Raw genomic sequence first — 15,305 nt, 5'->3', positions numbered from 1 at the left:
TATTTCTTTATTTGACAGAGATAGAGACAGCCAGCGAGAGAGGGAACACAAGCAGGGGGAGTGGGAGAGGAAGAAGCAGGCTCACAGCAGAGGAGCCTGATGTGGGACTCGATCCCATAACACCGGGATCACGCCCTGAGCCGAAGGCAGACGCTTAACCGCTGTGCCACCCAGGCGCCCCTCTTTTCTTTTCTTTTCTTTTCTTTTCTTTTCTTTTCTTTTCTTTTCTTTTCTTTTCTCTTCTTGCACTTGGCATATAGGACCTCATGCTGTTATTCATGCTGTATCCAGGCTTCTTAGTTTCATTATCAGCTCCTCAAGTTGGGGAGGAAGAGTTATAAAATTATTTATATCACCAAGTATAAATTCCCAAATTTGTTCTGCATTAATAAGCTCAGAACAAAAAAGGACCATATTAAAGAAGTTGGTTTCTCCCTATTTAATGCACATTGTATATGTTTCCGTTATAGAGTATGCATCACTTCATAGCATTATTGTCTTAGTGTTATTTCTTCAGTTAAAATGTATCTTTGTTACCTAACGCGGCACTCTGGCATGTTGCAGGCACATTATATACTTGCTGAATTAATGAGTGAACCCTTTAAAAACATGACTAGATATTTCAGACCCTGTAACTTCCTCCTGTACGTGGTGAGTTTTAAGGAGGGAGATGGAAAAGAATAGTAATATAATGGTCCTGAAAACTTATTTGACTGTGCAATATTCTGTTTTTGAGGAATCATGAGCCCCTCTTAGAGATATTGTTCTCTAGAGTGCAGGCTTAACACATAGAAGGCACCTACGTGGCTGATGATGATAGTACTTACAAGGATCGTAAGCCCTTTCAAGGCAGGACCTGCGCTTTAACTGTGTTTGTACTGAATTCTGGATGGGTTGTTAAAAGCCACATGGTCCGGCAGCATATCCTTGGCGTGCATCTCTATAGCACGCCCAGCCGGTGCTCGAATACTTCCTCTTGATAGGACCTACCTTCTGTGGCAGCTCTTTCCAACTTTTCCTCTGCCTACTAGAAAGTTCTGTTGCAGCAGCCGCCATCCCTGGTGCTCTCCACCTGTGACTGTAGTTCTACCTCTCAGGGTCATCGATATGACTGAAAATCCAGGAAAGCGACCTTGGACATAGAAGACATTCAGTAAACATGTCGAGAATTGAACTGAATTGTGAGAATTTGACATTAAGTTTTCGATTCGGATTTCAAGCGAAAATATACCCTGGACTAAGTTTGAACATGATTTTCTGCCAGATCACTTTTTAGTCGTGCTGTTTTGGGGCCTGTGAGTATGTGCACATATAAGTAGAAATGACATTTATGTAGCTTTGCGGTTTTGAATGAGGCTCTTTGGGGACTTCCTTTTCTGAAGATGGGGCATGAGAAAGTTAAAAAGACAACGGGCAATTGGGTATAGAGTGTTGCACTTCTATTTTTTGATATTTTATCCCCCCCCCCACAATACTGTTCCTGATACTTCATATCTCTGGGTCATGAATCGAGTTATTTCTTTGTGATCCAAACCATTCAAGTTCCTAAAAGGCTTCACTTTGGATAGGTTTCCTCGTTTTGCTTTATGACTCTACATTGTGTTTTCTCTGATCATATGCTGGCTTCAAGAGTAACGTCTACAAAAGAAAATGGGACTGGCCAATGTCTCCCAACAATGTGAGATGTAGACCCACCACAGACAAATATTAGAGGCAGTATTTAGGACGATGTACCCTTTCACAAAACATCCCTATTTATCTTCTAAACCAAACTGTCTAATAACTTTGGCTGTAAATGGTGTCCATTCTAACTGTCTCTTTTCCATGTCTCTTCCCATAGGACTTTAGTACTCTCAAAGTTCTCATTCCTTATGCTTCGTGTACTTATGAGTTTGATTGGCCAGGTTTGGTGGCCACTCCTACTGAGGTGGGCTTCCCCCTCGAGCAAACTGTTTGGAAAGAGGGACAGTGCCTTCAGTACTTAATGCTTGCTCCAGCTGGGACTCAGTCCTGCCCTAGGCACTGAAGCTACATCCTTGACTCTACCAGGAAATAGGGTCTCTCACTAGGAACTAGTCTTGTTTTGAGGAGAAGCCACAGTGTACTCAATAATTCTCCCCTCTGAGAACCAAGATGTCTTCACTCCATTGTGTTCATTATTCTTGGCTCTTTTTTCCCCAAAGGTAAATTGTTTATACCTTTGTTCACCTGAACTTCTTCATGGCCATCCCTCCAGTTCACAAGCTTAAGCCCAGGGGACTCCTGCAGTGGTCTTCAGTAACTTTCACTTCTCTGTAGCACTCTCTCAGAGGAGCGGGATTAAAGACCATTGATCCAACTGAGCACATTAATTATCCCATATGATTCCTATTATTATATTAAGACCCTGGAAGCAAATGAGTTTTCATCGTATTCCCCCAGGGTGCCTGTAGTTTGATTTTTAGGCTGTAATTGAATGTGATACTTTCCTTGCAGACCAGTGCAAACATTTAGAAGTAGCATGATATCATGAGAAGCGTATTATACTAGGAGTCAGATAATCTGAGATCTATTCTTAGCTCTTCCTTAAACCAGCCTTGAAGCATTTATTCATTCATTCTGCAGCACTTATTGACCCTGTAATATCCTAGACAACCCTATAAGGTATTGTGAATACAAAAATGAATTACATACTTAGTGATTCTTTTTTTTTTTTAAAGATTTTATTTATTTATTTAACAGAGATAGCCAGCGAGAGAGGGAACACAAGCAGGGGGAGTGGGAGAGGAAAAAACAGGCTCCTAGCAGAGGAGCCTGATGTGGGGCTCGATCCCAGAACGCTGGGATCACGCCCTGAGCCGAAGGCAGATGCTTAACAACTGCGCCACCCAGGCGCCCCACGTACTTAGTGATTCTTAACCCTGCTTATGCATTAGACCAGGGGTCATCCAACTGTGGCCTGCAGGCCCAATCTGATTCAACTTCTGTTTTTGTAAATAAAATTTTATTGAAATATTGCCAGGCTCATTCATTTACATTTGCCTATGGTTGCTTTCATGACAGAACAACAGAGTTAAAGTTGTGGCAGTGATCCTATAAGCCGCAAAGCCTAAAATATTTACTATCTACCTCTTTATTGAAATATTTTGCTGATCCCTGCATTAGACTCATCATGGAGAAGATTTAAAAAAGAAATCATTGCCTGTGTTCCACCACAGATAGTTACATCAGATTTGAAATGGGGGTTTGGGAGTTGGCACAAGATCCAATGTTTTTAAAAGCATCCCAGATGCATGTAAGGTGCAGCTGGAGTCAAGAGACACCAATAGATGATCTCTACCCTGGAGGAGCATATAAGGCTTATTGGAGAGGAGAAGCCTACAAAAGTTAATAACGGTACAGTGGATGAATCTGCAATGGAATCACAAAGTTCCGAGAGAGCACTGCATAGAGAGCATTTTACTTCATTGGGGAAGTTTTCACAGCACAAACGCCATATACATACATATATGTATATAGAGAGACGTTTAAACAGATTCTTGGAGGATAATCCACTGGTGGGCAAGATCCACTAAAGCTGGTGATAGGGAAAGAAGGAACAGAGTGGACAGCAGGTACAGAGGCATGCAGATAAGAAAGAGCATGGTCCATCTGAGGACTGATCAGAAGCTCCGTGTGGCCGGAACACTGAGAGGGAGGAAGTATGGTCAAAGGCTGTAAAACTGTAAAAGTCAAGGCCAAGGTGGGAAGAGCTTTGCATGCTAAGAGGTTTGTAATTTACTGTGTTACCTTTCATTTAGTAGTTGAATAGAAAATGGGGCCTTTATAGCCTTCCATTTTTCCATCTGTAGAATGAGTAGTTAGCTTAAATGACTGCCAAGGTCACTTTAGCTCTAAACTATAACTATCTGAGATCATATCTGTTACTTCTGGTGATACTCTCAGAACTGGGAACATAGTTGAGGTTATAGGAATAGCATGACTTCTGTAGTAGTAGGTTACCTGACTATCTCCTATAATTAATCCATTTCTCTGAGTAGGACAAATGAGAGCACTGCCCCTTTGTGGATTCACCACAAGGATTTGAGAAAGCCAACTTCTGGAGGAGAAAGACCATGCCTGGCCAATGCATTAAGGCCCTTCATAATGATAAAAGGTCCTTCAATATGATAAAATATTTGTAAAATAATTTATGTTCCATGCACAGAGGCACTATAAAATGGGGACAGTCTTATTGTAAAAATTCACATTCTTCCCAGTTAGTGCTAGTGCCCATTATGGCTTACCGTGTGTAAGACTTTACACTCAAAACTTGGTGTGTGGCTTGCCAGGGAAGTTCTTCAATATGCCAACTTACTACTGTTTTATAGTTTCTCATTTGCATCAGGTCTCTGCATTGTAATTTCATCTCCATTCAGACACTTACTGGGATAGCTATATCTCTCCTTGTATCTCTAATAAACTACATGTTATTGGTTTCATGTCTTTAAGTGAAGTTATTCAAGTTCTGGTGTATGTGAATATTTTATTTACCTCTTAGGGTCTCTGTGAGTATACAGCAGAATAGCCAGTGAATCAAAAAACAATATATGATAGACTCAGAGTTTGAAGTTTCCAAGACTCTAGGGTAGCCAAATTGGTAACTTTCTGATTCATTTTATCAAACACAGGTAGATGAATGCACTGAAAATTTCTAAATGTGTTTAGAATGTTGCAAGTTGAAATAGACAGACATCTTTAAAATTCCAGCAAGAGCTGTTGAAAAAAAATGTTTATGGTTTCTGTCATTTGAACATCGAACATTCCTGTTAAAGGAGATGTTTTGAATACTTTTAAAAAATGGTTTTCAACTGGAAAACGTCGCCCTTTCCCCACCAAAGAAAATTGTAGAGAAACTCTGGAATATTGGCCACTGTTGACCTCTTTGCCCTCCTTTTCCTTCACAGATATTGATGAGTGTGCTGAAGGCCGCCATTACTGCCGTGAGAATACGATGTGTGTTAACACCCCGGGTTCCTTCATGTGCATCTGCAAAACTGGCTACATCAGAATTGATGATTATTCATGTACAGGTAAACAGTGACTATTTATGAAATTAAATATTCCTGTGCCTTAAATTTACTTATAAGAGTTCCTTTTCATTCTGGTTTTTGGAGAAGTATGCCATAAATGCTCACTTACAGCAAAACAGGTCACAAGGAAAAGCCTATCTCCTTGATTTGGTAGTTAATTCCGAATCTGTTCTAAGGAAAGGGATACCTTTCTTAGGTATTGCTTGCTTGCTCTGGGTACGTTTTATATTCCCTGTTAGGAGAGTAAAGAAAAACTAGAGAACCAAATTAATATTATGCTAATTTTATACTTAAACAGTATTTATACTCAAAACATTTGTGAATTCTATGGCAAATGTGAGAAACAACCCTTAAATAATATTTCTTTTTTATATGGCAGTAGAGTTTTGCATAGAGTAAGAATAACATAAATAATGTGATGTTTTCAGAAATAGATTCTTAGAGTGCTAGGAAACGGGAATATTAAAGAGAATCGAGCTCCTCGTGCCTCTGGGAAATGCAGCTGAGTACATCAAAGAAGTTTTGCTTCTGTTTGTTCTATGAACTATCACTCCCTTCAGTACCATCCAGAGTCCTGTTCAGGGATATCTTGAGCGTTAGTAATGCCTAAAGTTGGTCCTGGGATAAGACAACTTACTCGCTTCATATTCTTTGTTCCTACCTGTAGAAAATGAAAGAAAATGGTGCTGGACGAGTAGCTTGAAGACTATAGGGTTTGAGGAAATGTGGGTGTGAAATAAGACATTTCTTTGGATTTCCTTTTTTTTTTTTTAAATAGAAGAATATTAAAAATAGGGGTGCCTGGGTGGCACAGTGGTTAAGCGTCTGCCTTTGGCTCAGGGCGTGATCCCAGAGTTCTGGGATCGAGCCCCACATCGGGCTCCTCCGCTATGAGCCTGCTTCTTCCTCTCCCACTCCCCCTGCTTGTGTTCCCTCTCTCGCTGGCTGTTTCTATCTCTGTCGAATAAATAAATAAAATCTTTAAAAAAAAAAAAGAAGAAGAATATTAAAAATAAATAAATTTTAGAAAAACATGTGGAATCATAAAACCAGAGAGCACTTAAAAATATTATTCTTGTCACTTTCACTCTGTCACATTCTACTCTACCTCCAACCTTGTAATTTTTATCGGATGGATGTACAAATAATACTTAGAGGTTTTCAGGGAAAGAGACTGTGTAACACTCCAGTGAAAATATGCATCTATAATAAAAGTGTCACCTTATGCCTTTGTATTAGAGTGCACTCTTCTAAGTTTCCATTACAGTGACCACAGTGTGTACTACTTGGTATCTTGTTTATCAGTTAGAGCAAAGGGCAGGTCCTCCTCTAAATTCAAATATAGTATTTATATAAAAACAAAACGTCGGATATAAAGAATAGTGAGAAATGACCTTCCAATCTATGGAAAATAACCAAAGATATATTCGATATAGAGTTGCCAGTGGATTTACAAATTCTTCCCTTTTCTGTCAGTTTATTCTAAACATTTCTACATTATGGGACCGATGGTGCACTTTTTCGTTAGACAAAACTTAATCACATTGAGTGGCAGAGTTTCTTGAAGGAGGTCTGCAGAGGTACTTTTCAATGTAAGAAAAGAATATAAATGACAAATCTCAATAAATACATGGAGACTAAAACAGTTGGCTGTATTATTGGTAATATCGATGATTCTGCGTTCTGATGCATTTAACAACAACAACAAAGGTCTTAGCAAAACCACTGGATCTCAGAGTGATATTTCAAGATGTGCTCATTAAAAAAAAAGATCGCAAGCAGTTTTTAAGGAGTATGCTGATTCCCTGGCATGAAAGACTTAAAAGGCTTTGTACATTTTTATACTTCCTAGTGATTCTTTTTGTTTTTCTTATATTCTCAAAAGGAGTTCGAGATTGTAAGTAAGAATACATGCCACATAATTTGGCCTACTGTTGAATGAGGAGTGTTTCTTCGGGGCAGGGTATTTTCAAGAGCTTCATTTTCATTCCAAGCCTGTCTTTTGGCTGTAAATCCAAGAAATACTTGAGCTGTCATCCCTTACAGAGAAGCTCCTGGTTTGGCTTTACCTCTCCCAGTGTCTTTACCTTTCAAATTAAATCCCGCAAATTACTATTTGTTTTTGACTACTTAGGGAGAATTTTCCATTAAGATTCCAAAGTATCTAACAATATAAATGAAGTATCCCTTTGTAGGAATGCCAATGAAGGCCAAGATCATTTTAAGAAAAGCTGTTCAGACCATGATTTTTGTGCTTAAAGAACCAGAGCCAAGAATTTCAAGATCTGGCAGGTGATGGAATGTTTTTTCCTTAATGATGCACCAGCATTTCCAGCTAGCACCAGTATTTCTATGCTTCCACTTAAGGAAGGATTTCTTGCCCTTAAATTTTCTGTATGCTATGGGTAGGGCTATAGATTTGAGAATTTACATCCATATGTGAAAGTCGGATTTCCTAGGGAATAGGAGTGGATTTTATTTTGTAGTCCAAAGTCAGGCGATCTTTGGCAAAACTTTTTATGTTAGACCATACAGGGTCAGCACATAATCAAGGTCCCTGTAGAGGAAATGAATGCTTAAATTCTCCCTCTTGGAATCTCTCCCTGCACACTTTAATATTAGCATCTGTACCAAAGCCTCGAAAAAATGACTCCTCTGATGTGGGTTTGCCTTGCAGCTGAAGGTATCTAGGCTGCACCTCTTCAAGAGCTCCCAGAAGAACAGAATTGGATCTTATTTCTCTGATAAAGATTGGGATTTATTTTCCATGAATTTAGAAACAGATATCCACATACTTGCAGTAGTAGGCCTTCCAGAAAGAGTGTCAAGACACCACTGCAGAGGCATTCTCTGGTGTTTGTGGCCGAGCTCTGGCGTTCTGAATCTGTTTTGCTTTGTGCTCCTCCTTGTTGAAGAGCCCTCTGCCGTGCCATAGCTGACATTCTCAGCGCGGAACCCAGCCGACTCTCAAACTCCTTGCCCCGCCTGAAAATTAATCATTCTAATTTAAAGAAGAATCTAAGAGCGATACATGTTACTTTATAGTCAAGAACTTTGATCAATAAAAGAAGCTTTTTTTTTGCTTTTACAAGCCTGTAGCTCTCGCATAGAGATCATGTTTGCTACAGTGTAATTACCTTCCATAGTTGGCAGAATTGCATAGGTTTTTTTTTTTTCTTTCAGTTTCAGACAGTTCGAGTTATATTTTCCCCATAACCATAAAATTTGGGAGATGGAAGAATTCTTAAAGATAATCTAGTCCAATCTCCTAACTTTCACAGGCGGGGAAACTTAGGCTCAGAGAGATCAGTTGCCTTACCCATGGCCATACTGTTAGTGAGAGGCAAAAAGGGGGCGGAAGATAAGTTTCCTTATTCTTAGTTCTTATATTATTCACCAGGTGTTTAATTTGCAACCATACAAAAATAAGTAAAAGGAAAGATTCATATTTTATCTAGAAATACATTATTTAATTTATAATGTTCAGTAATTAAACTGCCTTTCTTATAGATTATTTCAGTTCATTAGCTTCAATTCCAAGAGGAATTTTTCCCTTACAGATCTTATAATAATAATCCTGAATCAGAAGTCAGTAGAAGAAATAGAAATCACCATTTTCTGGGCCTCTGACTCCGTTATACAGTCACACTAATGACTCAGTGGCACAAATGATGTAGCAGTTTAAGCTCTTCTAAACCCATTGATATAATTTTCCTTCCAGTGAGGGTGTTATTTATTTATTTTTCTAATTAATGCTTCATAATCTCTTTCCTTCTCCTGTCCTTCCCTGTTCTCATCGAGGAAAGAATGGGTATACCTACAAGGAAAGAAAGAGAATGAAAAAGAAGGAAAGAAAGAGGGAGGGAGGGCAGGGAGAAGAAAGGGAGGTGAGGAAGAAGGAGGGAAGGAGAAAAAAAAGACAAAGCAGAGAGGAAAGAAGGGAGGAGAAGGGTTTCGTTCACATGAGCCAAGATGTTAGAAGCCCACTCTTCAGTATCTCTAATTGCAAAAATAGCTTAAGTTTTATGCCTAACAAAGTTTCTTGGTTACTGATCTGGGCTAATGGCTTTCTTGGTTCGCTCATATAAGCATTAATTGAATTGGACAAATCTTTTTGAGTTTTACTGGACATCCCTTCCTGGAACTGGTCTTGTGTAATGGGCAAAGAATAAAATGTCTCCGGAAACAAAGGCAGAATCCAAGAATTGTGGAATTATCAAAGGATAACAATATTCTGAGCGAAGAGGCATTTGTGTCAGATCTTCCTGTGATCGCTCTCTGCTCTGATTATTATAATTTAAAAATGGAATTCTGATTCTTTTTTGTGTTGATGAGCTTGTAATCTTCCCACTGTTGTGTAGAGTGGGAACAGAAAATTGGGAAGGGCAAACTGGTAGAAGGGAGAGAAAAGCTTAAGGAAACAATTGATCCTTTAGGGCAGTAGTTATCCAATGAGGGCAGTTTTGCCCTCCTACCTGCCAGAGGTCGTTTGACACTGTCTGAGACACTTCGGTTCTCCCAACTGTGGGGAAGGGAGTTGCTACTGGCATCTGGTGGGTAGAGGCCAAGGATGCTGCTAAATGTCCTGTAACATTATTAATAGGCTAGCTCTCCTCTTGAGAGAATATCCTCTTGGGGATCCTCCTTTCCTAGGATCCTCTCAGCTGGGAGCTTTTCTCTGGTTACTTTTCAACTGAGTCATTAATCTTCATCCTGTTGAGGACATTCACTACAAGATAGCCCCCCCCCCCCATAACAAAGAATTATATGACCCAAATGTCAGTAGTGTCAAGGGTGAGAAATCCTGCTTTAGGGTCAGCTGATCAAAATTGTAAAAGGTATACTTCTTTTTTAAAACTTTCCCTCTTCTTCTTCAAGTTTCCTTTAGGCCCTGTATAGTGATACCTTCTTTCACTTTTCATGGTAGCCTGTGTCTTTTTATTGGCCTTCGGCTTTCTCAGTAAGACCCACCCCCACCCCATTCTTCCTCCTCCTTTCTCTTCTCAGAAACTTCTGAGATGGACGTAGGAGAATGATTCTCCAATGGTAAAATTTCAGTCCTCAGCAGAGGTGACAGAGGAGATTCTTTAGGACCCCTCAAATTTCACTATCCTCATGCCTCCTCCATATGCTTTCTGCTGACCCTGACTGCTTCTGTTACTCCAGGAGCTTCTGATGCTGGCTTTGGTCCATGTTGCATATCACAGAAGGTCCAGAAAGTGTCTGAGCACAAGGAAGTTTACTAGACACTTCATTTTTGTTGTTAAACAAAGAGCCTCCTCTGGTGTTCCCCAAGGAATTTTACTTCTGAAAGTACTTAGCTTTTATAGCATTGAATACTCCTAGTGCTTACATTTTATGATCTTATTGTCGTAGTTACTTCTTTTTCTCTAACATGGTCAACACTGATATATTTTTTTTAATCATCACTACCATCCTGTTTGTCAGGCTTGTTTAGTTGAGTGATTGTGGAGAAAGAGTCATGAATTTTATGATGATATTAAGTTTTCTTCATTTATCTTTTTTACTATCGGTTTCCTAGCATTTTAAAGAGTCTTGGATACTATTGTCCCGCACAGAAGGTTACAGAGAAGGATTTAGTACTGTGAAACTGGAGCAGATTTTAAGTCAATTGTAACCCATGGGTGCCCTTTCCTCAGATAGCTGGTGTGTGTGTGTGTGTGTGTGTGTGTGTGTGTGTGTTTAAAGATCCTTATCAAACAGTGCTAGAAAGGGTAAATAGCTTGAAGTTTTTAAAGAGATGATATTTTGGAAAGGCAGAAATCACAGTATTTTTTTGTATTCTACCTTCCTCCAAAAAGAATTTAAACTGGAGCTGGTAATTTATTGTATGGATGGACAATGACTTCATTATCAGCTATTTAAAAATAGCTCTCAGTGGATTTATCAAAATCACAAGTACAGAACAAGACAGATAATTCACTGTGTGTGTATGATGATAATTACTGGTATATAAATAGTAAAGGGAATAAGATAGTGTAGACAATGGCAGAGAGGATGGGGGGCGGGCAGAGAAGCACAGACCAGAGAGAATAATGATAAAGAACAGGAAGTAAAAATACGCATATCAGCATTCACAAAAAAATTCTAAACAAACAAGGTTATTTTGCTTGTAAAATGCCTTGGCACTTTATCTTTAGTAAAATGCCTAGCACAGAAGTAATTTTTAATAAACGTTAGCTACCATCATTGTTGTTGTTGCAGTTATGATTAGACAAGCTATCCTCTTGAGGAAAGGTCTTATTTCCCTGGGACCTTTTCAACTGGGCACTTTTGTCTGGTTACTTTTCAAATGAGTTATTATTTTTCAGAAAAATACGTAGCTTTGCTGGAGCAGTGCATTTGAAGTGTTCTTGTTTGTTCAACTGTACTTATTACGTAACTATGAAAAGGGGCTTAAAAAAAGAAAAGAGAAACCTTGATATAACTAAGTGGCACTTTCTCTGGAAGGTAGAAAACTCCTTGTGTAGGTGGATTTGTCATACTTCCTAGGATGGGGGGGTTCCTATTGCTCTTGCAAGTGAGCATTAGATTGGGTGCTCCAGGGCTTCCTAGATGCATCCAGGGCCCTGTGATGATACCAATCTGCCCAGAGTATGGAATAGGACCTCTAAAGCATTAGTGTGTCTGCTCAGTTCTCAAGCACAGCAGATTTTATGAGCTCGGCTGCTTCTATGTGGATTTCTTTTCTAAAAAATCTCAATCAGACATCAGCCAATCCTACCATCTGGCTACTAGTCGCCATGACTATTGGGAAGGACTTCTGCATTCTTATGAACAAGCACTCTAAAATTTTCTTTTCCTGGAATCGCCATTGCAAACTATGATAGAATTGTATATTTCACAAAATATGAAAATCGGGCAACTTTAGGTTTTAAAATTTAAAATATGGCCCCTAATGCTAGAAGATACCTTATTAATTTCCCATGGTTCACTGCATATGATTATGTTGTATAGTTATTACTGAGAAATTTGGATATAAACATGATCATAAAAGCAAATGAAAATACTAAGCCCAGGAGTCAAAGAGTTAATATTAAAGGCAATTTTAAGCAAACATAATCAAGAAAACACCTCTAGAAGAGTGCAGAGTGTGGTTACCAGGAAGGGTTAATGTTTGGAAAACTTTGGGCCACGTTTAGAAAACTTGCAGAGAACAGAAGTGAGTCATGTCTGTGCAGTTAGTGAGGAGGCCAAGGCAATGTGCTTATCTCTTTTCTGAAACACATATGTGCATGCATACAATTAGCAGTCAGCTCAAAATGGAACAGGCTCAAAGGCTCGGGGAGCTGAATTGCCTTTTTAAAGATGAAAAGCTTGGAAAGGAGTCTGTGCTATCTGAATGTGTCAGTGAGTGGGGGAAGCATCCCAGCTCCAATGTAGCGGTTTCCAGGCTTGTCAGAGCCTTTATGCAGCCTCTCAGTGCAGCCATCGTGTGCATGTATGACCCCCAGCCTGGCCATGGTTTGATCATCAGAGCAGTCAGTGCTAGCCGGCTCCACGAGCAGACCTCTGTGCAGGCTCACCTGAACGCTGAGAAGACGGGAGCTGCCTCGTTAGCCAGCCACACCTGCTTTCACTTGGTTAGTAAACCCTAATTCACCTTTGTCCCAAATAGATGTATTATTTGAGTTTCATTTTGAGATTTTTGTATGAAAAGCGCAGAGTCAAAAACTCACATAGGGGAATAAAAAGATTTTACATGCCAGGAGTGTAATAATAGCCGTGTCTTAGCAACAGACACCTGTGGAGGACAGTATTATCGGAGTTGAAGTTCAACAGATGCCTTTCATTTCCTTCTTTGACTGTTGGCTTTGACATGTTAGCCGGTAGGAAAGTTCGACTTTCCTTCTGCCTCCTCACCGTTCCATTGCTCCATGAAACAGAGTTCATCTTCTGGTTCTGCTGCGGATCTAATCTGGCAGTGGGCATGTGCTATCCTGAGGACAATGCCTTGTCTTGATGCTGTCCCTTTCTCCCTGGCCCAGGAGTCTCCGCACTGTCCTATCCAGGCATGGGTTTGGGCTCGGAGATTGTTTCTTCTCTCAACTTCAACTTGAGAGCCCTCTGTCTCCTGTGAGCTTCTGCTGCAGGGAGGCAGAGCCACACTGACTGGTTGAACAGTACTTTCCTTGTCTGCTGCCACCTGTTTTAGTGTTGGTCCTTTCTCCGTAAAACTTCCGATACCATATAAGAAGATTACTTTTACTCAAAGTTGTTTTAATAAGGGGAATAACATTGTATTAGTTATCTACTGCTGCATAACAAACAACCCATAAATTTGGCAGCTTAAGATAACGTACATTTAGTGCCTCACAGTGTCTGTGAGTCAGGAATCTGGGCACGGAAGAGCGCCTCTTGTAAGCTGCCATCAAGCTGTCTGCCAGTGCTGGGGAAAGATTTTTTCCAAGCTCACCTATGTGACTGTTGGTATAATCCATTCTTTACTGGCTGTTGCCTGGAGGTTGCCCTGAGTTCCTTACCACTTAGGCCCTTCCAACATGGCAGTGTGCCTCAAGCCAGTAAGTGACACCCTATTACCTTTGCCGTTGTAAATCAGTTAGAAGCAAATCACTAGGTGCAGCCCATACTAAAGGGAGGGGATTACACAAAGGCATGAATATCAGGAGGCAGAGATCACTAGGGACCATCCTTAAAGGCCGCCTACTACAGACATTGAATATTATAGTTGACTAACTCACTTTAGCTAATACTGCTAAGAGCACCAGGTTGAGAATAAGGGTAGAGAGAGAGTAGTAAAAATGTGTCATGTAAGAACTTGTAGGTAAGTGACTGTGAAAAACTCATGAGATGTCACATATTCCTTTCAGTTTTCTTTACACCCGAACTTTGCTATGGGGGCATGGTAAGGTTATTGTCCAATCTAATAGATGGAGATAGTATAAACGAATCACTATAGTTCATTGTGGTACATTCTGTAACAAAGGGGTATGCAGATAGCTGTAGGGAGCCCAGAAGAGGCAGTGAATAATCTGGCTTGTGCCTGGATACAAGCAGCCATCATCATATGACATTTAAATTGAGTTTTTTTTTAAGGATGAACAGACATTTCAGGAGAGGAAGAAGTGAGAGACAACATTTCAGGATGGAGGAAGAGTAAGTACAAAAGTATAGGTTCTTGTATAATAGCAAGTTTAGTGTGAATGGAATTGTAAGAGATAAAGCCAGAAATCCTGTAGAAAATTCTAAGACACATTTTACAGTTTCCGAAACATTTCGCTCAGTCTGTGCACATTCTAATTGAGATGGATGTTAAAGAGTCAGTGCTTTTTTTTTTCTTTTCTGTTACTTTTCCTTTTTGCCCAAAAGTTGTTTATTAAATTGATGTTACTTCTGACAATCGGTGAAGATCTAGAATCAAGGTGATACAGTATTTCATTTCAAAGATGACAAAATGCTTTGTTGGTGTTCCTGGAACTCCATTAAAGTAAATTTTCACTGTGGCCTGATGAGAACTGATTTTAAAATTTTTCTAGAACAAAATCATAACCATTAAGTTGCTACCTGCGGCATTTTTATACAATAGATTTGCATACGTATGTCCATTAAATGTTATGAAATGAAACAGCAACAAAAACAAGATGGGAAATGGCTAAGTGGTTCACAGGCCTCTCTCGTTAGTTGATCCAAATCAAATCATAATCTCCTTAGACCCCTCTTCTCTATGAGCATTTTGTGGCATTTTAGCTTCCAGATACTAACTCCTTCAGGCTTCTTAGATTTGAGTCTTTGTTCTGCTATCTACTAACTGTGATCTTGGGCAACTTGTCTAACCTCTTAACCTGTTTCTTCATCTTAAAAGTGGAATGATATTACATACCTTATATGTTGTTTTTAGAATTAAATGAGATGAAGTATGCAAAGTAATGAGTGTGACGGCTGGAACAGAGTAAGCGTTATAAATAGGAGTTGTTATTATGTTCCTGTTTGTGGTAGGCAGAATAATGGCGCTACAAAGGTGTCCACATCTGAATCCCCAGAACCTGTGAATATGTTACCTAACATGGCAAAAGGGACTTTGCAGATCTAGTTAAGGTTAAAGACCATGAAATGAAGAGATTATTCTGTATTATCCAGGTGGGCTCAATCTAATCACATGAATCCTTCCAAAAGAACTTTCCAAACTGTTGTCAAAGGAAGATGTGACTAGGAAGAATGGTCAGAGCGTTACAACATGACTGGCTTGGGAGATGGAGAGGGGACCATGGGCAG

At 39.6% G+C, this 15,305-nt stretch overlaps 1 protein-coding gene across 3 annotated transcripts in view; it reads left to right on the top strand.

The window, feature by feature from the left end:
• Positions 1 to 15,305, top strand: part of NELL2 (neural EGFL like 2) — a 377,959-nt gene that overhangs the window by 234,497 nt on the left and 128,157 nt on the right. For all 3 annotated transcript variants that reach the window (XM_057318980.1, XM_026502054.4, XM_057318979.1), the window contains one exon: positions 4,926 to 5,051. In XM_057318980.1, the coding sequence (XP_057174963.1) occupies positions 4,926 to 5,051 (126 nt within the window). The remainder of the gene's footprint in view (positions 1 to 4,925; positions 5,052 to 15,305) is intronic.

Source organism: Ursus arctos, unplaced genomic scaffold (assembly GCF_023065955.2).
Source record: "Ursus arctos isolate Adak ecotype North America unplaced genomic scaffold, UrsArc2.0 scaffold_26, whole genome shotgun sequence".
In the NCBI taxonomy this organism is placed as follows: Eukaryota; Metazoa; Chordata; class Mammalia; order Carnivora; family Ursidae; genus Ursus; species Ursus arctos.
The sequence above is the reverse complement of the archived record's forward strand: the minus strand, read 5'-3'. Positions and strand labels throughout refer to the sequence as shown.